This window comes from Danio rerio, chromosome 10 (assembly GCF_052040795.2).
Source record: "Danio rerio strain M-AB ecotype USA chromosome 10, GRCz13ab, whole genome shotgun sequence".
NCBI classification, from domain to species: Eukaryota; Metazoa; Chordata; class Actinopteri; order Cypriniformes; family Danionidae; genus Danio; species Danio rerio.
In genome coordinates, this window is record NC_141030.1 from 37,588,552 (window position 1) to 37,612,783 (window position 24,232).

Genomic DNA, 24,232 nt, shown 5'->3' on the forward strand with positions numbered 1-24,232 from the left:
TAAGATGTTAAAAAACTTACAAAAATAACCATCTGGGTGATCAAATATCCAGAGAGTTAGAATTTAACATCTTTTTAATCTATTTGACTCAATCTGTCAATTCAGAATACTTTGTTTGACAATATTGTAAGCATGAAATAATGTTTGTCATATCCTAAAATGCAAACTCCATACGCAAATATGCATGACTTCATAACATTCATAAACTCACATGCATTGCTTCATAAAACTCATGTCTGGCACATCTTTTTTATATAATGAAGTGTCAGAATGATGACAGACCAAAAGCACTATGTGTGAAACAATAAACAGCTGAAGAAACATTTAAACTCTTAGCAAAGGTACAACCCGCACTTGATACCCTGTCATGAAGTCCGTTTATTTTACACATTATATTTTTGAGTGATGATGGGAAAAACTTGCATCAACATGTGGCGATGAGAATAAAAGTCCCCTGAAGCCATGGACTAATCGTTATTTTAGACCATAAAAGGGACAGTGAAGGGCATTTGGGACTGTCTGTGGAATGTTAAGTCACTCTAAATGACAGATGTCTTCTTTTATGGCACTTTTGACCTTAATATCAGCACTTTTCTGGCTTTGTTTTATAGTTTAACATTATAGTATTTGACAGGAAAATAAGGAAGAGAGAGTGGGATGGGATCAAAAACATGAACTCAATAAAAAAATATGCCACTTTTAATTAAATATGCTGTAATTAGCATACATTCCCAGCACAAACATCTGAGGTTTGAAATTCTTGTTTAATTTTCTTTGACATATTCAAAGGTTTTTACAGAGGGAGCTCTAGTTACCACTTTTTTGTTTTATATAATCAGGTAAATTATTTGCATATCTTTCTGTAAAAACCTTCAGGATAAAACCTTGAAAGGCTAAAGTGCTGCTAAATTGTTGATAAGCTGTGGTGGGCATTTCTCTGTTAAACACCGGATGCAGTCAACTGATACAGTAGCAATAGACTGGCTCATTGGACCAATCAGCGCAGATTAACATTGTGCTAAGGAGGGGTTTGGGAACAAATGAATCGCTGAACAAATTATATGGGAGTCGTTGGGATAATTAGATAAAAATAAATGCATATGAAAGTGTTTTTTGACCTTGCATGCATATCAGCCTGTTGTTGTAGACCCCCAAAACCAAAATCTAACCCTTTTTAATGCATAATAAGGGCTCTTTAAACTGTAAGTTATGAAAGTTTTATAAATAATGTTTTGATATTAGAATTTTAAATGAAAAATAATAAAGAAGTATGAAAAAATACTTATTTTTAAAATACTAATTTATTATCATGCATCATAAAAAACCCAATTAGGAATCTGTTAAAGCGTATTAAAAACCAACTAACAAACACATTAAAAACTGTAGACTGTAGGTAAATAACAAACTGGCCAGCTCATTTCGTCAGTCAGAATATGCAAATTTGAATAATTAAAAATTGAATGTGAAAGCCTCCTTCTATCGGTTATTTTCAGAATTTATAGTGGCAAATGGGACATATGAGCTCATATAGGGGCCATATTCTGGACTTTATCAGTAGAGGGTTTTTTATTTTTTATTTTCTTTATACCCCATGAACCCCGCCCCCCCACCCCCCCCCCCCCCCACCCCCCAGCTACAGGCCTGTCCATAGTACAGTCCATTGGGCTGAATTGTCCAAATATTGTTTTTATATTAAGAATGCAGAAACGTCTCGATGTGTTAAATGCACAACTCGTCCTAGCATGTCTTTGAATTCTTCATTGCTTCCCATCAGTATATTCCTTCTCCCTTCACCTCATGGTTGAGTGTGTGCTGATGGCTGATAATGTTTGCAAGTAAGAGCTTTAAAGCTCTGCACTTCTCACTGGGTCAATGTGTCCCTCACAGACAGGAGGAAACTTCTGAATAGAGCCAGAATGCTTTTCATATCATTTTACCTGAATTGCACATTCATTTTTAAGCTCTTCTGCACCCTCAAAACGATGAGATGTTCATTCATCTTTCAAATTAAAGTAATATGATTTGGAAGGAAGGCCATTTACTGAATTGTGTTCTGAGTCTTGGAGGTTTTACTGTCCATTCAAACCTATTCAAATGCGCTACACTGTAATACACTCTGATTAAAAAGAAAAAAGGGCAATTCCAGTCCACCTCAGATCCCAGTGAAACATCAGTGGAGTTGAGACTGGCAAAACTTTAGTTGAACTCCTCCAGATGTCATGAAAATTTCATGGCAACGTTTGCTGGTACTGTTTTTTTTTTTTTTCTTTTAATAAGACAGGCCAAAATAGAAAAACACTTTTACAATATGACTGAATATCTGTCATCAGCTGGAATGACACAAAATTGGCACATTATGTATTTCAATCACTGACAGCCAATTTTAAGAGATATATCCAAAACTGTCATCATTTACTCGCCATTTACTTGTTTCAAACCTTTTTGGCTTTCTTTCTTCTGTTGAACACGAAATAAGTTATTTTGATTAACTTGAAACATTGAACCACTGATTTCCATAGTGTTTGTTTTTCCTACTATGGAAGTCCATGGTTATAGGTTTTCAGCATTCTTCACAATATCTTCTTTTCTGCTTAACAAAATTATGAAACTCATAAAGGAAGCACTTTAGGATCAGTTAACAGTGATTAAACTTTGATTTTTGGGTAAAAAAAGTCTTTGGACTCTATTTTAAAGTTCTAGGTGCAAAGTCTAAAGTGCATGGTGCAAAAGTATTAAGGGCGGTTTTGAATCCACTTTTGCTGTTTTAAAGACAGAAAAATACGCTCTGGCGCATGGCCTAACAGGGTTTGTGTTTGTTCTGTTATTGTGTTATGAGAGTGTTTTAAGCATAACGTGCTTTAAACCAACCAGACTCTCATCTCCTATTCCCTTTAAGATAAAGTTGCGTCGCGCCATTGCACATTTGCTATTTACATGGCAGACTTTGTAAGTTAAAACTGAAGGCTTCATTAGAGAGAAAACAGCTAAGCAGACCATCTGCAGCATGAGGATAAAGAACGAGTCTCCTCCAATCGGCCTCTTTATTTTTTCTTTCTCTCTTTCGTGGATTAGGAAACGGTGTTGTACGCGCTCCACTGAAGACATCCATTAACCTACATATTTAATTTTGTTTGTTAAGCGCAATGATATGTTTTCAAAACTATTTCTAAAATCCGTTCTTATTTCCAGCAACCGAATAAATAAACAATAATAATAAAGTGGGGTCAAAAATCTGAGTTATATGCAAACACACATCCTAATCTAAAGTCCCTTATGGTGATGCATGCGTCTCCAAAAACTGAGAGGTGGACAAATCTAAACTTATTTTTGTTTTTATGAAAACAAAAATAAACATGCATATGATAAATAATAATACTACTAATAACATTATACAAATGCAAATTGTCAAGAACAAACAAACAAAAAAAAAAGCCCCCGGAGATGAAGAAGGCATGGAGGTACTGGTTTTTATATTTGTAGAAAAATAATTTTGAAACACTTTAATCTTTTTTTTTTTCATTTGTAAAGATATTTGTGTATTACTGTACATCCTGTGTGTATTAAGCAATATGTAAACATTCGGCTCACAACTAACGTGCTCTGCGCTGGACTTTAGACAAACTTTAGACCAACTCAAAATAGCAACGCTCCAACAATGCGCCTTAACACACCTTCTTTATCAGACCAGCACAAACAGATTTGCTATTTAAACAATGTGGCACAAAATGTGTAAATTAGGGTTGCGCTCCTCTGAAAACAGCATCAAATAGTGTCAAACCCATCTTGCACCTTATTGTGCCGGGTGTATGCTAGGGCCATTTAGGAAAACTTGATTGAATTGGTTTGTTTTATTTATTTATTTATTTATTTACTCTTAAAGTTATTTAATTTTAAACATTTTATCATCATTCCTTTGCTTGCATTTATGCATATGCTTATTTATTATTATGTTTTATTATCATACATTTAAATATATTGTTGTCATAACAGGGTTCGTTCATTTAAAATAGCTTAATTGAAGAGTCTTAACATCACATATTGCATGAACATTTTAGGGAAATTAAGTATTGTGTTCATGGAGATTTTTTTCTGAGGGACTCAATCAGAAAGTGGCCTTAAACCTCTTTAAAAAATGTTAAAAAGAAAAAGAAAAGATCAAAAGATAAAAGGACATTTAATTTGTAAGAACTTACAAAAACACCAGATTTCTTGCTCATTCTTTCTACAAAAATAAAAAAGTTCAAAAGAAAAAAAGGACTGTTGAGTTTAATTTGGTAGAGCTTAAGAACCACCAAAATTCATGCTTATTCCAGCCTCAGGCTGACATAGTTTACTCTTCCACCTCACAGGCTTTTAATTCATTCATTAATATTACTACACATACTGCCAGTTTGAAATTACATTTTCCAACACTTGACAAGATCTGGGATGAAAGCCAAAACATCAGGGGGCTTGTAGGGGGTCCGGCAGTTTGCCCCTCAGGGAGATTTATATTTTTTATCTGTATTTCAAGTATTTTCATCCACATCACCTCAGATGTAGTTCTGCAATAAATTAACTTACAAATAATAAGCACATGCAATGCAAAATAGGCCATAAGGTGAACCTAGAAAAAGTGGCTACAATATGATTTTCATTCTCACATCTGGGCACTACTTTTAAATGAATTTCTGGATAGACAACACCCTTATGGATTTTATGTTGAAAGTTCTCCACAAAAAATACTGCAGTCTTTTGTCAAGCTGCATAAATGTAATAAGGAATTTACAAAAAATGTAAATCTGCTAGTTTGGCCTGTAACTTTATTAATATGCATTTTAGCAACACACAATATGTGTCAAATCCAGTTTTATACATGTAGCTACATATTTGAGACAAGTATTGATTCATTAATGTACTCCATTTTAAATGAAGACCATTTTTTTTACAACTTCAGAGATTGGCACTAAATAAAACTGAAAAAGATATTTGAACCTAAACTTGTTTGTTATGTTTTATTTATTAAAAGTGTTCAGTAAGCACTTAGACATCACACAAATTTAAAAATAAAACAGTTTTTGCTCCAATTTGGCTAGAATGACTTGAAATGCTGGTCTGCAGCACAAATGTTTCATTGACACCAAAAATGTAGAATTTTACAGAAGCTTTATTACAGCTTAAATCAAACTAACATGTGACACAGATCATTTTTACTCATCACTACTATCCTTATCACTATCATCAGAACCTGAAAGCTACATATTAAATGGACATTTTGACAGATTTTTTATTTTCATACATAATATCTATTGTCCTGTTCTGGAATGCACATGTTATCTCACTTATGACAACCATACGCTCATTTCGGTCTTCTGGTGGCAAAGAGTCTAAGAAACCGAGAAATTGATGCACTGCAGACTCTCAAACTGTTGTTTGCTATCATACAGATGTTTTTTATTACTTCATTGAGAGATTCTAGAGCAGCAACTTCTGAATCAGAGGTTGTTTTGCACACAACACAAGCAACAAACTGTTAGTCTTTGTTAATTTTTTTGTCAGTTTTGTTAATTTTGTTAAACAAAATTCGAAAAGCGATAAAATAGTCCCTAGAGTTGAAAATATCAAAAATAAACATAATAATAATAATAATAATAATAATAATAAATTTCCTTTTATCTGTCTGATCATTAAAATTAATGTAAAAACTCCCTTCAAGTTTTTACAAAAAAGATCAGTTTTATTTTGACCAATTTGAATCTTTTCAAGTTTGAGGGCCAAATGTAGTTCAAAAGCTCATTGACCATTAGTTGGAGGAGATGATAAATTCCAGTTAATTAGTAAAAGTGGTCTTGCCAAAAATGTGGAAAGCGCAACATCATTCATTAATCTTTAAAGCTGTGAGTTTAACACATTCTGGAAGAGCCTCAAATGAAGCTATCAAACGGTTGCGGTTTATTTATTGTGGTAAATGTACTAAAAGCTTGTTTACCCTACATAATTATACCTGCAAGTAAATAGGTAAACACACAGGTTTCTGTCTCACATGTGGATCGGTATTATTAGTAACATTACCCAACGTTCTTATGCTTTCTGGACTTGTTTGCCTTAAAATAAATGACGAGGTGATTGCAGACGTTAAGACTCTAATGAAAGGATGAATGTGTGGGTATCATAACAGGTCAACAACTGTCCACCTACTGCCACAAAGTATAGTGCCATTTATTCTTGCTGTATTTTTTGTGTGTGTGCATGGGCAAAAAAGTCATTAGCATGAAAAGAGTGGTGAATGACGTGACCCAAAATCTGTTTAGCTCTATTTTTAAGGAGTCATTGTACATCACTGTATTTTTATGCACATTTGAATATGGAATAGGAATATACAAATGTGGGGCGACACGGTTGCTAAGTGGTTAGCACTGTCACCTCACAGCAAGCGGGTCACTGGTTCAAGTCAGAAAAGGTAAATTCATCATTGCCTGTGCGGGTACATTTTACCCAGCACAAATTTTGTTTAGAAATTGCTAAAAACAAAAAACAAAAAAACAAAAAAAAAAACATTATATTTTACTCTTTTTGGCCACTGTTAACAAAAACTTTCTAGACTCATGAAATTATTATGTATTTTAGGAGTAGGTTAAAATATCGAAATTTAAGCCATCATACTCTGATGCACAACTTATTTCTCCAAACGCTCCATCATTCATTGCATGTTGTGTTTTTAAAAGCTCTGCAAATCCCCTTCTTTTAGTCATTGTGACTTTATTCATTTATTATAACCACTAATTTAGTGAGTGAAATTGAAAGTAAAAGTCACTGGTAAGTAATTTCAAACATAAGCAGTGCATAAATACAAGCATTTTTTATAGTAGGTAAATTTGACCCACGTTGGCGCTTATAGGTATAAATGTTCCACTTTTAATATATTTTTATCTAAACAATTTTTAATTTATAAATACATTTTTCATTTTAAATAAGGCAATTTTTTTAAAAGTCAATGACTGGGAGTCTGGAATGTTTTATTAAAGGTCTGTTATGTAAATTTGAATAACAGTGATGGGTAAAATTGACCCCATGGCTGGAAAAGTTGGCGGTTCATTACGCTGTGGCTACTCCTGATGAATAAAGGGACTATGTCGAAGGAATAGCTATCTTTAATATAACATTAATAGACAACCTTAAAATTCTAAATTTCTGTGAATTCATGATTTATAATTAGACAAAATATCATTTTTATTTTATTAGTTAAACTATTAATTTTTTTAGATATTTGGTGGAATAACTCTGATTTTAGTCACAACAACTATTTTATTATTATTTTTTGACCAATTGTCATTTTCAGAAAAAAATAATGGTCTAAAAATTGCAATATTTCTATTTGAAATATAGAATAATTGTTATCAGACATTATAATTCATTAGAATAGAACAGTAATTGATAATTTTTTTCCTTAGCTAAATATATATTAAGGCGGCATGTGGCTCGGTGGTTAGCACTGTTGCCTCACAGCAGAAAGGTTGCTGGTTTAAGTCCTGGCTGGGTCAGTTGGTATGTCTGTGTGGAGTTTGCATGTTCTCTTCGTGTTCGCATGGGTTTTCTTCTGGTGTCCGGTTTACCCCACAGCTCAAAGACATGCAGTTTATAAATTGATAATTGTTTGTGTTTAATGAGTGATGAATGAGTGTATATGGGTGTTTCCCAGTACTGAGTTGCGACTGGAAGGGCATTCGCTATGTAAAACATATGCTGAAATAGTTCATTCCGCTGTGGCGACCCCTGATAAATAAGGGACTAAGCTGAAGAAAAATGAATGAATTAATGTATATTACTCCATGTGGTTAAAATTTGAACAGAACAACTTTATTCAGCTAAATATATAACCATTTATGATGTCAGACTTCCAAAACACAACTAAATAATAGCATCCATTAATATTTTTATGACTGTCTTTTCTTTTCCAACAGATTTCTTCAAAACAACATCATCGAGACGGTCTCAAGCCGAGCCTTCAGTAGATTATTCACTCTACAGAGACTGTGAGTGCTTCTCTCTCCTTATCTTTCACTTTAGATCAAAAGATTATGTGCTGTATGTGGTTTGAGTGTCGGTGATAGTCAATGCCATTTCAGTCTTTTATCAGTGTCTTGTTCGTCATCTGAGAATATGGTCACGGTAGAGTTGTTCAGATCCCTCCAGCCGAACAATAGATGTAGAATGTGTCTCAGACTGAAGATTGTACCTTGCACTTTGACTAGACATTCCTACTGCTGGCATCTTTGAGCAATAGATCTTTCTGAATGTAGGGACAGTTTTTAAGGCAGTTTGAACTAACTTTTTGCGACTGGAATCTAATAATCGTTCTTTTCTCACAGCAGCTCTGAGATCTGCTTGGTCCCAGAAGCAGTGGAATAAAGGACAAGTGTGATCCTGGGAAGATGATGATATATAACGTTGTAAATCATTAGAGAAAGACAGTGGAGTGGGTCTGAATGATAAACGACATTATAAATTATAAATCACAGTCTTTTTGGGGGAATTACAAACATTTAGCGTTTCTGTTCCCGTGTGTTTTTAGTTCTTTTAAAAGCATTTCAGATGAACACAGCATGTGGGCTACCGATGGGTTTTGCAGTGCATATCTTCATTTGGATTCTTAATAGGCTAATGTATTATTTGTGTGCTTGTAAAATTGATCTTTTGGATAATTTAATGTTTAATCTTGAAAGAGGATGAAGCATTTTTTAATCGATATCGACTCTGTGTCTCTAATTAAACCATGTTTTGTGCAGGTTTCTCAGCCAAAACAACATAACCTATTTAGGACCGGGTGTATTCAGAGATCTACACAAGCTAGACTGGCTGTGAGTATGCATCATAACACATTTGCTAAGTTAAAATAAGGCAACATCACCTCTTGTTCTTTTTCATCAAATATTAGCCATAAAATAAATGAGTTGGGACATTAAAAGGCCCTGATGTATACCAAGAGAAAATGAACCATGCATTTATAGGAAATAATTTTAAACAAAATGAGCTAAACTGTAGTTAGTTTCCTGACATGTTCAGTTTTACTGTTAAATGCCTTCAGAATACCATTGGTCCATGATAATTGCATTAGGTGGATAGTTCACCCAAGAAATTGAGTATTTTGTCATTAATTATTCACCCTCATGTTGTTTCAAACACGTAAGACCTTTATTTATTTTTGGAATAGAAATGAAGATATTTTAGATGTTATTTTGGTTGTACATTATTTTAACAACAACTGTTACCTGTCAGTTGATCATTTAACATTAACCAAAAAAAAAAAAAAAAAAACAACTAAGGCTCATTGTGTAGCTCTATATACATTTCTGAAGATCGTGATTTATGTAGCCAGAAGTATATATGGCAGCATTTCGTCTTTAAAACGAACACTAGGGGGTCGTATGATGCTGTTCTTTTTCGCGCTTACCATTAGACCTCTAACCATCTGACAGTTTCTGCTGTTATCAGTTTGTACAGTGGCTCGCTTTGTATGCCGGCGAATTTGTGACGTGAAGCAGAGTTGACATGATGACAGAGTTCTAGTCTGGCGAAGAACCATTCCAGAAAGAAGGTGAAACAAAAAACAATAGCATAAAAATAAAATAAAGAAGTAAATAACAGGGTGAGAATGTGGTAAAATCTGAAAACGTGGTAAAAATCAGACTGCCGTCTTTACCGGATTGCTTTTGAAAACAGTCGCTTGAGATAAGGGAAGTGGTTGGACTTTGGTCAGTGGGTGCTTTTGAAGACACTATTGGTTGGATTAGGGAAGGAGGAGGGTGAGTCAGTTGACACCGCCCTCTGGTGGATTTATGCGAGCAGAGCAGACGTGAATGGAACTCATGAGAGAAATTTGAGGTCTCAAAAAGCATACACAGTGGCATCTGGTCGTTTTGCGAAAACATAAACTACAAAAAAGCGTAGCTTCTGGGACATATTTGTCGCTCTCCAGTAATGTATTTACGCTTATTTCACGCGGCCGCCATTTTAAAGAACCAAAGCGAGGCTGCGGTGGGAAGAAACCCAGATGTATAGGACCAGCACTGTAAACATTGCAGTAACATGCTGTGGACTACAAACCTTGAGCTGTTGCAAAGATTCTAAAATGCAGGAATGGTGTAACCATCACTTTAATATCATTCAGTAAGTTTAATTTAAACAATTAAAAGCAATTTTGCATCAAAAAACATCACAATCTCTGTAAGAGTAATATGCTCAAGTGTCCTCCGAGGCTTCAGTTTATGGCACCAGTTAAACACTGTGGGGACGCTTTCCTGCTTCAACCTATGTAACCCGGTGAGCGATAAAACACTGCAGTCCTCTGTAGCACACCCTCATGTTGTCTGTAAAAAGTGTTGTCCCAGTACTGACGTTTAAAAAAAACGTCTATTTCTGTTGAGCACGTGAACACAATGGCAAATCAGTGCTGTTTTAAGAAAGCCATCAACAGTGCCTCAAATTTTAGCGGGAAATTTACTGTTTTTCTTTTAATTCAGTATCGTGACAAGTCTAATATAGTGAAAGAATCATTTCATTAACTTGAGCTTGATAAATGGCATCTAAAACGTGTGTTTGGGAAAGAAAACGTTAGCTAACTAGTGCCATTTCTTAGCTTAACTTAGCTGAAATGAGGTCTGATATACCTTTTTATGTTCACCATTCATTCAGAACGGACCTTCGGGTCACTCGGAAGGTGGTGAAATTATAAATTTGTGTCACTTTCTCTTTGCTGATAGCATACAACTAAGTACATAACTTTTATATGTAACTCCTAATGATACTTCCGGGTTTCTTCCCTACCGCAGCCTCGATTTCGCTTTTAAAATTGGCGGCCGCATGAAATCAGTCTATAGGGGTGCATTTTTAGAATGAGCCAGGGTTGCAAGTAAATGGTTTATGGTTTGAACATCAAAAATAACACAAGAATCAAATGGCATATGTAAAATAAATTGTTCAACAACGTCATTTGCGCCACACTCCTCCGCTACTTTATCCCGTATTTTGATGCATCAATCTGTCAGATTACTTAATATAAAAAGGTTGTGATCCATTGTATTGAGATCAGTCTTTTTTCGATTTTTTTTTTACTTTGCCATTTACATTCGTCATCACTGATGACATTAATATAACCAGGGATTTTAAAAAGTGAGGATGAGTAATTAATGACATTATTTTCATTTTTGAGTGAACTATGGCTGCGTCTGAAATCGCATACCTCCATATTACATAGTTAAATAGCTACATAGCTAAAAACAGTATGCAAGCCGAGTAGTATGTCCGAATTCATAGAATTCAAAAAACAGTATGTGAGAAGTACCCACATGACCTACTACTTCCAGCGAAATTTTGAAGTGCGCATCTGATGCACACTATTCTATCCCATGATGCAGCGCGAGAGAGTACATGAATGGGTGTGGAGCAATGCAACTACTGCTGGTAAGTCACGTAATCATTACAAAATGGTGGATGTAGTATGTCTCAGTTCCATACTACTCGCATTCATACTGTATAGAACATACTTTTCTACCTGTCGAGTAGTAAATTATAATTCAAATGCAGTACCTACTGAGTAGTAGGTGATTTTTAGACGCAGCTTAACCCTTTAACATGTATTTGTGTCTCCAAGTATCTGCCTTCTTTCACATGGAAATCCTCTTTTGTTTATGTTATTATTCATTCCATCAAGGTCAAACATTCTCAAGAAAAACAATTACAAATTTAAACCACGTAGAAACTTTCAAAAAGCAAAAGCAAACTCTTGCTTTTGATCCAAGACTGCGTCTCTTTCTGACGGCACGCAGACTGAGGTGTTTGGCGGGAAAGGAATATGTGCTGTCATTAATAATTAATGTAAGGTTCTTCTCATAGGATAAGGAAACGCCATCTCATGCATATTTTTACAAGTGTAATCTGCTATGTCACTTCCTGGAAGACGGAATTAGCATAAAAGTTTAAACAGCTTAAAATAAGCATGCAGAAATGTCAGAATTGTTTTTAACCCTAAGCTACAGTGAGAATGAATACAATCTTGCTGTGAGATTTATAAACAGGAAACCTATAATTATGTTATTTATGATCTGTTTTTGTGTACATGCAGGACATTTCTGTTAAGATATTTAAACATTATATACAGTGCTCAGCATAATTGAGCACAGGTATATATATATATATATATATATATATATATTTTTTTTTTTTTTAAATTCTTTTTTTTTGTGTGTGTGTACTTTGACTTTATTAACTCATCCAATTTTTTTCGACCATGTACACTGATAAATTCATGAAAATGGGCTCGATCACATAGAGAAGATGTGGTCTGTGGAATAGCTCAGAGGTTGTAGAATTTGGCTCTGGACAAGAGTTGAAAACAGAATGTTTTTTTGAGAAAAGAAGCTGAGAATTACTTGGGTGGCTTGTCCTACTAGAACAAGCACAGTCAGACAAAAGAGTGGCCATTGAGTTATTTCAGCTTTTTGTGTAAAAAAAAAATCTGACATTCTAATAATGTTTTCCTGTGCTTAAAGCTTTATAAAATACATTTCATTACTTGTTTTTTTGTTTTATCCTCAGAGTCTTAGACCACAATCCTCTTAAACACATCACCCGTGATACATTCATCGGTCTGAGGTCGCTGACATATCTGTAAGTATCTTGTCGTTTTTTTCTTAAATGTGACATTTCATTAGATCTCACGATTACCCTCTGAGGAAAATGTCAAGCTTTGTTTTATCATTGAATTAATTGAATTAACTTTCTCTCAGTGTTGTCATGTGTGTGACCATTTGAGGGTCACGTGAAGTGCTTGAAAGTATTTTTTTATTAAATGTTTGACATAATCTCAAATGAAAAATGAAGAGAGTAGCTCCTCCCCTTTTAAAAAAAGCAGTCAATAGCATTTTGCTTTATCACAGCTCTGCCAGTGAGAGTGGTTGAGATCAAGGACATCAAATGAATGCAAATGAGAAGCATCTTGAAAGGGGGCAGGGCATGTCAGATACTAGAGAGCATTTGATTAGTTAAGATTTGATTGGAAATGATAGTATGAGATGACGTTAAAAAAAACAAAACAAAAAAAAAACATTGATCCATTTAGGCATACAGTAAGTGACAAATCGTTTTAATGTCTTCTGAACGCAAATTTTGTCATAGCTTTTACCACACTGGCTTATACATTCATTGGCCTCTTGATTAGCCATAGTACCGGGTTGGACCCCCTTTTTCATTCAGAACTGCCTTAACCCTTTGTGGCATAGATTCAACAAGGAACTGGAAATATTTCTCAGAGATTTTGGTCCATGTTGACAATATAGCATCATGCAGTTGCTGTAGATTTGTCAGCTGCACATCCATGATGCAAATCTCCTTTTCCACCACATCCCAAAGCTGCTCTATTGGATTGAGGTTTGGTGACTGTGGAGGCCATTTGAGTACAGTGAACTCATGGTCACGTTCAAGAAACCAGTCTGACATGATTTGCGCTTTATGAAATGGTGCATTAACCTGCTGGAAGTACCCATCAGAAGATGGGTACACTGTGGTCATAAAGTACTGGACATGGTTGGCGACAATACTCAGGTAGGTTGTGGCATTGACACTATGCTCAATTGGTACTAAAACTTGGCTCCAAAGTGTGCCAAGATAATATCCTCCCTACCATTTCACCACCACAAGCCTGAACCGTTAATACAAGGCATAATGGATCCATGCTTTTATGTTGTTGATGCCAAATTCTCACTCTACCATTCTAATGTCGCAGCAGAAATTTAGAAAAAAAAATTTCAATCTTCTATTGTCCAATTTTAGTGAGCCTGTGCGAATTGTTTCTTGTTCTTAGCTGACAGGATTGTCACCTAGTGTGGTCTTCTGCTGCTGTAGCCCATCCACCTTAAGGTTCGAAGTGTTGTGGATTCAGAGATGCTCTTCTGCATACCTCGGTGGTTATTTGAGTCACTGTTGCCTTTCTATCCACTCAAACTACTCTGGCCATTCTCCTCTGACCTCTGGCATCAGCAAGGCATTTGTGCCCACAGAACTGTCGCTCATTGGATATTTTCTCTTTTTCAGACCATTCTCTGTAAACCCTAGAGATGGTTGTGCATAAAAATCCCAGTAGATCAGCAGTTTCTGATTACTCAGACCAGCCTGTCTGGCACCAACAACCATGGCACGTTTAAAGTCACTTAAATCAACTTTCTTCCCCATTCTGATGCTCGGTTCGAACTGCAGCAGATCGTCTTGACCATGTCTACTTGCCTAAATGCATCGAGTTGCTGCCAAGTGATTGGCTGATTAGAAATTTTCATTAACGAGCAGTTGGACAGATGTACCTAATAAAATGTAGATATCCTTGAAGGCTTACATACTGTTACTAACCAAAAAAACATTATTTTAATTTTACTGGACTTTAAAAAAAATGTATTTAATTTATTTCAAAGACGTTTATTTATTCCACTGTATAAATGATCCGTTCAGGAGTTTCCAGTTACTGTGCACTTAATTTAGAGCAGTGGCATGATTCCCACAACAATTTGAAATGTCAAAAGCACATCTGTGTTTAACTGTATTTTCTGCATTCACTTGACGATTATAAGCATCTCAGAGGGAACGTCAGCTGTTGTAAAATGTGCAGGCACTTCGTTGTTGAAGTAACAAAGCAAGCAATCTAGGGAATGCTAACCCTGAAATGCCGCCAAAAGTGTTTCTGCAACAAGACTCAACAAAAAATTGATGAGACAACTTTTTGATCTTTCCACAGTAACAAAGCACTGTCTGTACCCACAAAAAGGCAGACGTTTTACACTTTTAGCTTTCAATGTGGGTTGCCTGAAGGCCATCTCACAGTATTTTCAACAGTTAGTAAGAAAATCATTATCATAGCCCCTCATCAGAATGTCTTTAATATCCGTGAAAAAGTCCTCCGGCTACCAGTTCCACTGCCCAACTTTTGTGATAACTGCTGTGTCAGAAACTACCAAGGAAATTTATACCCATTACAACTTTTTAACTTTTCCCTCAATGAAATGAATTCATTTATATTTTACTACTTCTCTCCTGATATTTTCATGTGATCAGTGTTCACTTGCGTTTTTTTTTTTCTTTCTTTTTTTTTTTTTTCTTGTTAGACTGTCAGAACCGGTTTTACATGCTGTGGTTGTTTTAGACGTAGTCTTTTGTGCTTTCACACAAAGGGCTGTGAACATTTTTGTAAACACAACAACAAACTAATTAGATGACTAATTATTTATTCTTTTTCATTAAGACGTCACAGTCCCTCCAGTTCTTCACAGAAACAAAATGCTAAATCATATCTAGTTTTTTTTGGTGGTAATGCAACATGTTTCTGAAAAAATAATTACAGAACTTAACATCTCACAAAAACAAGGTAACACTTTAGTGGAAGTACCAACTCTCATTATTAACTAGTAGCTTATCAGCTGGCTATTATTGAAAAATTGGCTGTTTATTAGTACTTATGAAGTACCTATTCTGTATGATCTCATTAATGTTAGGGTTTTTTAATAGTGAGTATTGCATCTTGACCCTTGTGTGATCTTTTCATCCCCTCTAGGGTGATTTTGAGGCTTTATTTGGTCATAACTTTCTCTTTTTTTCAGCAAATATGAGTTTAGTGTCAAATCTTAATTTAACGCATATTTTTTAAAAGCTCAGCAATACATTCTGGGCAAATTGACCACCCTTTTATCATGTTGGTGACTGTTTTAACCCTATTAACTTCCATTATAACAATCTTTTTTAATTGCAACACCATGACACTATATAATCATGCACTCTTGATTTATGGTGGTTTTCTCTGTTGAGAAGAGGGAAAAATAGTTTTTTTTTTTTTTTTTACTGTTTATCAGTTGCAGTGGAAAAAAAGCTTTGTTTCTGGCTTTTATATGGAGTATTGTGCGTGTGAGAGTGTAAAAGATATCTTTGCACACTTACCATGATATGTCTGAAAAAATTAAATAAGCAGCTCAGCCCTCAGAACATAGTAAGTGTATTTATGCATGCAATATAATCTGCTGTTTTACTCCATAGAACTCCACATAAAAGCCAGAACCTTTTTTTCTCACAGGCTCGTCTGAAGGGTTAATGCTGCCAACTGATAATCAACAGTAAATATTACACAGTTTACCTTTTCACAATTGAAAAAAAAAAAACCGTCAGCAGTCAAGAATACATGAAATTTTTGTCATGGTTCTGCACTCAAAAAATGTGCTTATAATAGTCAATGAGGCAAAAACAGCCACCAACATAACAAAAGGGTAGTTAATTTGAACAGCACACAAGGGTTAAAATAAACTTTTCTGTGCCATAGTGTGTGTGATGTCAGATTGTGCATTGCGATCTCTCTAGTTTACAGGATATGCTCCTGTGCAATAGACACCATGACAAAAATATTTCTGTTAACAACTGTGCTAACAGGGCTTGTAACATAAATGCTTATAAATAGAGAATTATCCTACTTAATTTCATAACCTTCAGTAAAATGTGACAGGAGTGTTGGGGTAGTTACTGAAAAATAGTAACTTGTTACAGTTACTAGTTACTTCATTCAAAAAGTAATGCTTTACTGTTAAAAGTAATTTTTGAGTTACTTTTCCAAAGAACGTTTGCATTTTTAATGCTTCCGTTAATACAACATCACTTCAGTTCTGCATAGAGACTACACTGTTGATCAGCTTCACAGTCTTATATAATTTGCATTCTCACAACTAAAACATAAGACAGACTCTCTCTCTTCTGTTATCCCATTTGAACTCAGGCTCATTCTGAAAACGTAGTCCCGTGGAAGTTTCTGGAGACTGCGAATTATGTAGCAGGAGATACATATGGCTGCATCTCATTTTTATATCGAACGCTAAAGGGCGGTATGACGCTGTTCCTTTTCGTGCTTACTGGGTGACCACTTACCTCCCTGTGGGCTTTCCCGCCGCTACCAGTGTGTCCAGTTAGCTTGTCGCATACGTTGGTAGACTTGAGATGCAGAGAGGAGCTGATCACGACGACGACCGGGTTCGAGTCTAGGAAAGAGCGGTTCCAGAAGACAAAAACAGAATCCAAAAAATAAAGTGAGCAAGTTCATAACAGGGTGAGAATGTGGTAAAATCGAAAACATGGTAAAAATCAGACTAGGGCTTTTCTTTTTCTGGACGGCTATTGTAAATTGTTGGTTGGGTTTAGGGAAGAAGGAGGGTGGGTCAGTTGATTGACCGATCGCACAGACAATCCTTCAGTCAGTCAGACAGACGGTCGTTCGACAGCGGCCTCTGGTGGGTTTACGCGAGAATATCGTTGGTGCGAATGGCACTCACGAGAGACATTTGAGATACGAGAAAAAGCACACACAGTGGCCTCTCGTTGATTTGCGAAAACAAAACTGCAAAAATACGTACCTCCCTGGACATATTTCATAGCCTCCAGAAACGTCCAAGGGACTATGTTTTCAGTATGAGCCTGGGTTGGTTGGTGTGTTCGCGGGATAACATTTTATCTCCTTTCACAGCTCTTTCAACAAAAACATTACTTGTGGATCCAGACGGTCACCGTCTATAATGGATCAGCTAATTGCTGTGTCCATTTAATATCAGTGTATGTGTCACTGTTTGCTGAACAACGCCAGAGCCGCGCTAACCATTAGAGCTAATCGCAGACTTTTATTTGGAGCACATGATCAATGATAGTTGTTTAAGAATTCAACAACACTCAAAAAGCAAGCAGTATAATATTTAAAAAATTTTATTTGCTATAAATGCCCATGTTGTTCTGTGAATGTACTTGAGTTCAGTTTAATACATTCAGTAAGAGTGTTTTCTTTGAGCAGGTCAAATTAAAGGTATAGTACACATATCTGATCGCTTGTTTTAAAGGACAAAATTGTATTACAAATAATATATAAATATATTAATAAATTACACATTTTAATACAAGAATTCTTGTGTTGCCAAGTAAAATATCAAATTGTTAATGAAAAGCATCTTTAATGCACCGAGAATTTGAATTGAAACATATCGATGGCATGATAATTGTAACCGAACCCTGAGACCAGTGTAGGTTCACACTCCTAAAAAAAATCCCATGTACGTGTAAACATGGCCTCAGTTAACTAGACATGATCTCGAAAGATCTCTCCAAATTGATTCACAGTTCTGGGGAAGACTACAAAAAAACTTCTTCTGCATTAATAGTTCACACTTTGTAACAGTGTTAACAAATAAGACTCTTTCTAGAGCTACAGGATGAAAAGAGCTTTGGTTAAAGTAGTGAGAGAAAGATGATAGGCACTCTTATTGAGCTTCATGATCATAATCGAAGAATTACAGAAAATGACAGAAGTAGAAACACTCCAGTGATCTGAGCTTAATGAAAGACTGGTCAGACTTAATCCTCTCCTCCATGTCGACACTCAAAAAAAGCTGCTTGGAATTGGCAAGAAAAGGACTGTCAGACTGTGAGAAACAAGATTCTCTGGTCTGATGAATTTCAATTTCAGCCATCATGTCTGGAGGAAAGCAGCCACTGCTCAGCTCCTGCTCAATAACATCCTAACAATGAAGCACGGGAATGTGTTTGAGTGGCTGGAGACGCTGAACTCATCAGGGTGGAAGAAAAACTCAAAATGCAGGAGTAGTGTATGAGAAAAAAATTAATCTATTACTGTTGGACTTGAACAGACATCTTGGTTCAAATCTAAAAATTGTTGTCCATCGACGGCCCCATCAAATGATGAGGAGATAAAAGTTAATCAAAGTTAGTAAAGTCAGAAAAAAGGCTGCAAAAAAGTAGAAAAAATGACTTGGGAGACTCTTTGAAAATGCTTTTAACAGTCTTGGATTTTTTTAAGTAAGGGTTTGAGTATTTGTTATGTACTGCAAAGGATGGATAATTTTGATAACACTTTATTTTAACAATTCACACCATTTAGTTCTCTCTTATTACCTGCCTATTTGTTACAAACCCCTAATGTTATGCTAGGGGATGATGGGGTTTGACATTATGTAATTAAAATATATTTTTACAAACAGTGAATGAGTCCCAAAGACAACCAAAGTAATACCAAAAATATCTGCTTTTATTTACAATTCCCAAAAGTGAATAAAAACAACAAATTAATCCAAAATAAAGAAATAAGTAAGTAAGGCAAAAATATGCTATTTACAATATATACAACACTGAGACCAATAAAGACGGGAAAAAACAAGAAAGCTGGCAGAAGGGACGCGGGCGGCGCTAACGAAATGAAAAGAACAAAACCCAAAATAATCTAACACCTCAGAAGCATCTAACTAACTATGTAAAAAAACTAAATAATTAACACGCGAAGATTCTTCGGAGTCTTGACTGTCTTCTCTATCTATCCAAAAAGTATAAGGGGTGGCGCTCGCCCCTAAACTAATGTACTATACAGAAGAGTTGTCCTAAGTGTTGCAAAATGTATGTCACGTGACCTTCTTACCTGTCTGCTTCGTCCAAGCCTCGTAAACAACGTAAACTGATAAGGATATACGAATAACGGACGGATAGCGTGCACACAGAAACGAGCAACAACAAAATACACTGTTAGACGGGGATATTTCTAAATACAACACAATAACACAAACAAACAGAAAAAAGCAGAGAAGCAGAAGTCAAGAGAGAAAAATCAAAGGGGCTAGCAAGTGATCTGGCGTGCGCTTTTATGACTGATGGTCTTTGCTTATTGGATGTGACGTAAGAGTGACGCAACCGGAGAGGAAATGACTGACAGCTGAATAGACCAATGAACGGAACCTGAGATTAATGAAAGCAGATATGGGAGAACAGAGCGAGAGAGAGGGGGAAAAGAAACACAGAGCACAAATAACACAAATACATAACACTATTATTGCGATATTAACTGTTTATAAGCACTTATAAAGTATGATCTTATTTTACATCCCTAATCTTATCCAAATTCTAAACCCAACTACTACCTTACTTACTATTAATAAGCTGCTAATTATTAGTTTATTGACCTACAGTTTTAGTTGATGGTTTGTTAATAGCATAAGTTATTAAGTTTGAACATAATTTTTCTTCTGAAGTAAGAAAAATCTTGCTATTTAGACATTGGTCGGTCAAAATTACAAGTGTTTTCATTTGTGGTCATTGGAGATTCGTATGAATGAATTAATAAATTTTCTGTTATTTTGCCCATCATGTAATTTATCATCAAAAATAAACAGTAACACTTTAAAATAATGGTAGTTAATGTATTTGCTTACGTGAAAAAACAATTAATAATTTATTTATTACAGTATATATTCAACTATGTTAACATTAGTTAATGTTATTGAAGTTAAATAGCATTAGTTTATGTTAGTTCATGTTAACTCACTGTGCATTAAATAATGTTACCAATAGGGACGTCCAAGTCCGATCATGTGATCGTAAATCAAGCTCAATCATGCAGTTTCAGACTCAAACGGAATTGGACGTTATCCCCCAAAGCGCTTCACAATCATGAGGGGAGGGGGGTCTCTCAACACCACCACCAGTGTGCAGCATCCGCTTGGATGATGCGACGGCAGTCACAGGACAACAGCACCAGTGTGCTCACCACACATAAGCTATTGGTGGCGTGAAGAGACAGTGATACAGCCAAATTGGTGGATTAGACACCTCCAAAACAAACGTAGAACGTAAATGCTATCTTGCCATTATTTCACAAACAAAACTCTGCCAGCCCTTTATAAGAAGATTTCTGACAAACTACTTGTCCTGTTATACATTGTACCACATGTTTTGTTTACCACAGACATATAGAGCTCGTCCGTAGCTCCCATGTCTCTACTGAGCCTCTTATAGAAGTAGAATGGGTTCCTGAATAGTTACATACTCAAAATCAAATGACTCATACTCAAGGGCAAAAAAACCTGAGCGGGGCATCCAAAGTTAACAAGCACAGCTTTGGATTTGAATAATGCATTAGTTAATGTTGAACTATGATTAAAAAATGCTTTACAAAATGATTCATACGTTAATGTTAGCATATACATTAACTAACATTAACTAATGGACCATTATTCTAAAGCAGTGATGCTCAACTCTGTTCCTGGAGATCGACCTTACTGCAAAGTTCAGCTCCTACCCTGATCAAACACACCTGAACCAATTAATTAGGACCTGAACAGCACTTGATAATTACAGGCAGGTGTGTTTGATATGGGTTGCAAGTGAAATCTGCAGGAAGGTCAATCTCCAGGAACAGGGTTGGTCACGCCTGTTCTAAAGTGTTACCAAAAAAATAAAACAAAATAAAGATTTTTAATCTGAATACTCCATCGACATCAATAGTGTTGTCTCTACTGTAAACAACAAATAAAAAATTAAGTCATTCTAAATGTTTCAATTTTTTATTTTTGTGTCTTTCATGTTGTACTAACGTGATATCAAATGGTGAGTTTATGTCAAAGTAAATTTGAAATATTTATGCAACCTTTGCACACAGTTTCTCTAAGTGCAGCATGGACATTTTACAGATTTTGTGGCCATGTTTGCACTTTGCGTAATTGACCATTTCTTTTCTGATCTGGGCTTTAAAACAACTCAAGTCAAGTCAAGAGTCAAGTCAAGAGTTTTATTTGTCACATACATAATAATACAAAGTATGATCAGCAGTGAAATGTAGGTCAGGTCCGCTCCAGAAACAGTGCAAGTATAGATAAACAAAAATTAAATAATAATGAGAAAAATATGTGCGAAAATATTGTGCAAAAAATTATACAAAGTAATAAAAATAGCAGCAATATGAGGTAGCTTATAGATATGACTAATACAGTGATATATAAGTAAAGTCAAGTGATGTATAACACAGGGTTAGAATTTAGAAGCCTGATGGCCTGGGGAAAGAAGCTCGTCCTCTCAGTTTAGTCATAAACATCAGTTTAGTCATAAACATCAGTCAGTTCAGTCTCTCATAGTCACTCAGACTATACATGCTGTCAATTTTACACCTGTGCATGATTATACATTTATATTTTATTTGTTCGTCTGAGGATAAACACATGGGACAATTCTACATTATTTGCAAAGTAAAATGAAATCACTGAAACACTGGTGTCCTGTAGGGAGATATTTTGAAGAAAGGTTTCATTTATGTTTCTACGCCATAAGGAAAAAAGGCTTCTCTCAGGGCTGCTAACTAACAACAGAAAAAAGCTATTAAGGTATTAAGCATAAGTGCAAAGACCAGTCCTTCATGAGATGAACTTTTACTAAAAGATATGTATCTGAATTATCCATAAAGAGATTACCCGCTTGCTGAGAACATTTTTGCTTCGGTTCACTTCAAATTCCAATTCCTGTAATGGCTGAAATAAGGGTAGGACATCTATTTAATGCTTTCCAGAAGACCGGTTCTGGCTGCAGTGAAAAATCTTAAAGGGATAGTTATCTCAAAACTGAAAATTCAGATATCGTTTTTAATTATCTTTCATTTGTCTGACTGAGTTTTATTTAAAAGAAGATATTTTGAAAAAAGATAAAAGCCTGGAACCACTGACTTCTAGTATTTGTTTATCCTATAATATGACAGTCAGTGGTTACGTGTTTTAAGCTTTCATTTTGAGCTAAAAGAAAAAAGAAACTCATACATATTTGAAAACACTTAAGGGGAATTGAATACTGACTAATTTTTTTTTTCCGAGTGAAATTGCCCTTTAATCTGTATTTAAAGAAAAACACTCTTTTAGACTTTCTCATTTATTTTTAAATAAATATTTTACAGTTTAAGTGTCCTCCGCTGCTGTTTAAACATTTAGGCCTTTTACTTGATACTTTACTTTTATTTTCCTTTTTTTATTTAATTTTTGTTTGATTTTATTATTTAAGTTAATAAAATTTTTATTTTATTTTATTTAATTACATTTATTTTATTTTTATTTTTGTATTTTATTATTTTAGTTTAGTTTAGCTTAGTCTTTATTTGCACATTTATGTGTTCAGATACATGTTTATTATTCTCTAAATTTGCATAACGATATGTATTTCTACTGATTGTGTTTTAAGTCCATTTCTTGGTGTTTTTGACTAAATTACCTACTCTTAGACTTCTGAGTTTTTCGCTTAAATTAACGCAAAAGATTAGTTTAGAATTATTTTATAATCATTTAAAGGACAATTTTCAGCTAAATATGCTTATGAAGCAGGACACAGCTCATCTGATAGAAAACCTTGACTTTTTCCTCTGAAACTGATTCAGTCACATCTTGAAGTGCTGCAAGGGAACTATTAAAGAGCTTGAGCAGTGATGGTTTGGTTTATTGTTTCTGATGCTTGATTTTTGTGTGTGTTCAATCTCAGGTCTATGGTGAATGTGTCTCTGATGCGGCTTCCCAATTCCAGTCTCTGTCAGCACATGCCTCTGCTCACTTGGCTGTGAGTACTCGATGATTATGACCAATAGTTTGAGGCTTGACACATAATAGTTGATAGTTTCAAAAGTATTATGAAATTTCTTTTAGGGGTTACTTTCTACATATTGTAAGGGAGAGTGGGGTAAGTTGTACCAGTATGTCCTTGAGGCTATAAAAAAAGAAAAGGTTAAAAAAAAAACTTTTTAAAAAGTTTCTTTTAATTACATTTTTATTTTAAATAAGCGTTTTACATAAATGTTTATTTAATCTTTATTAATAAACTAGCCAGGAAAAGACTTATATATTAACTTATGTTAAATAGATGTTGTAACAATATTATGTTGTATATTATTATGTTAAAATAATTGTATTGTTTCGTATTAACTTTTCAAATCAAATCATTTTTATTGTCACATCATCATCAGCACGTGTGCTATAATGAGTAAAAAGCTTAGGTACTGGCTCCAGACAGTGCAAAATACAACAACAAAACATTATACAATTAGCAATGCTGACAGTAATGGGTAGAAGACGATAAATAGGTGTACACATAGTCTGACTGTCGGTGAAAAATTATTGTAGTCTATTGTTTTAAGTAAGGATTGGTTAAAGTGCAGTGCATGCTACATCTTGATGGTATGCAGTGAGGGGTATAAAAAAAGTTTTTATGAAGTGTGTTAAGTGTCCATCAGACTGACTGTCTGTGGGGAAAAAGCTTTCCTTCAGTCGGCTTGTGCGTGACTGGATGCTGCGGAACAGTCTGGCCGAATGTAGCAGAGAGAAAAGTCTATGGCTTGGGTGGCTGGAGTCGCTGATGATTGTCTTGGCTTTCCTCATGCACCGCCTGG

The 24,232-nt window shown here is 35.1% G+C and overlaps 2 protein-coding genes across 5 annotated transcripts in view; one reads left to right on the forward strand and one right to left on the reverse strand.

The window, feature by feature from the left end:
* The window catches only part of LOC147842141 (uncharacterized), a 1,078,568-nt gene that overhangs the window by 145,706 nt on the left and 908,630 nt on the right, over nucleotides 1-24,232 (reverse strand). The window lies entirely within an intron of this gene.
* The window catches only part of rxfp2a (relaxin family peptide receptor 2a), a 135,820-nt gene that overhangs the window by 71,957 nt on the left and 39,631 nt on the right, over nucleotides 1-24,232 (forward strand). For all 4 annotated transcript variants that reach the window (XM_087269772.1, XM_087269771.1, XM_087269770.1 and 1 more), the window contains 4 exon segments: nucleotides 7,941-8,012; nucleotides 8,766-8,837; nucleotides 12,574-12,645; nucleotides 23,332-23,406. In XM_087269772.1, coding sequence (XP_087125898.1) covers nucleotides 7,941-8,012; nucleotides 8,766-8,837; nucleotides 12,574-12,645; nucleotides 23,332-23,406 — 291 coding nt within the window.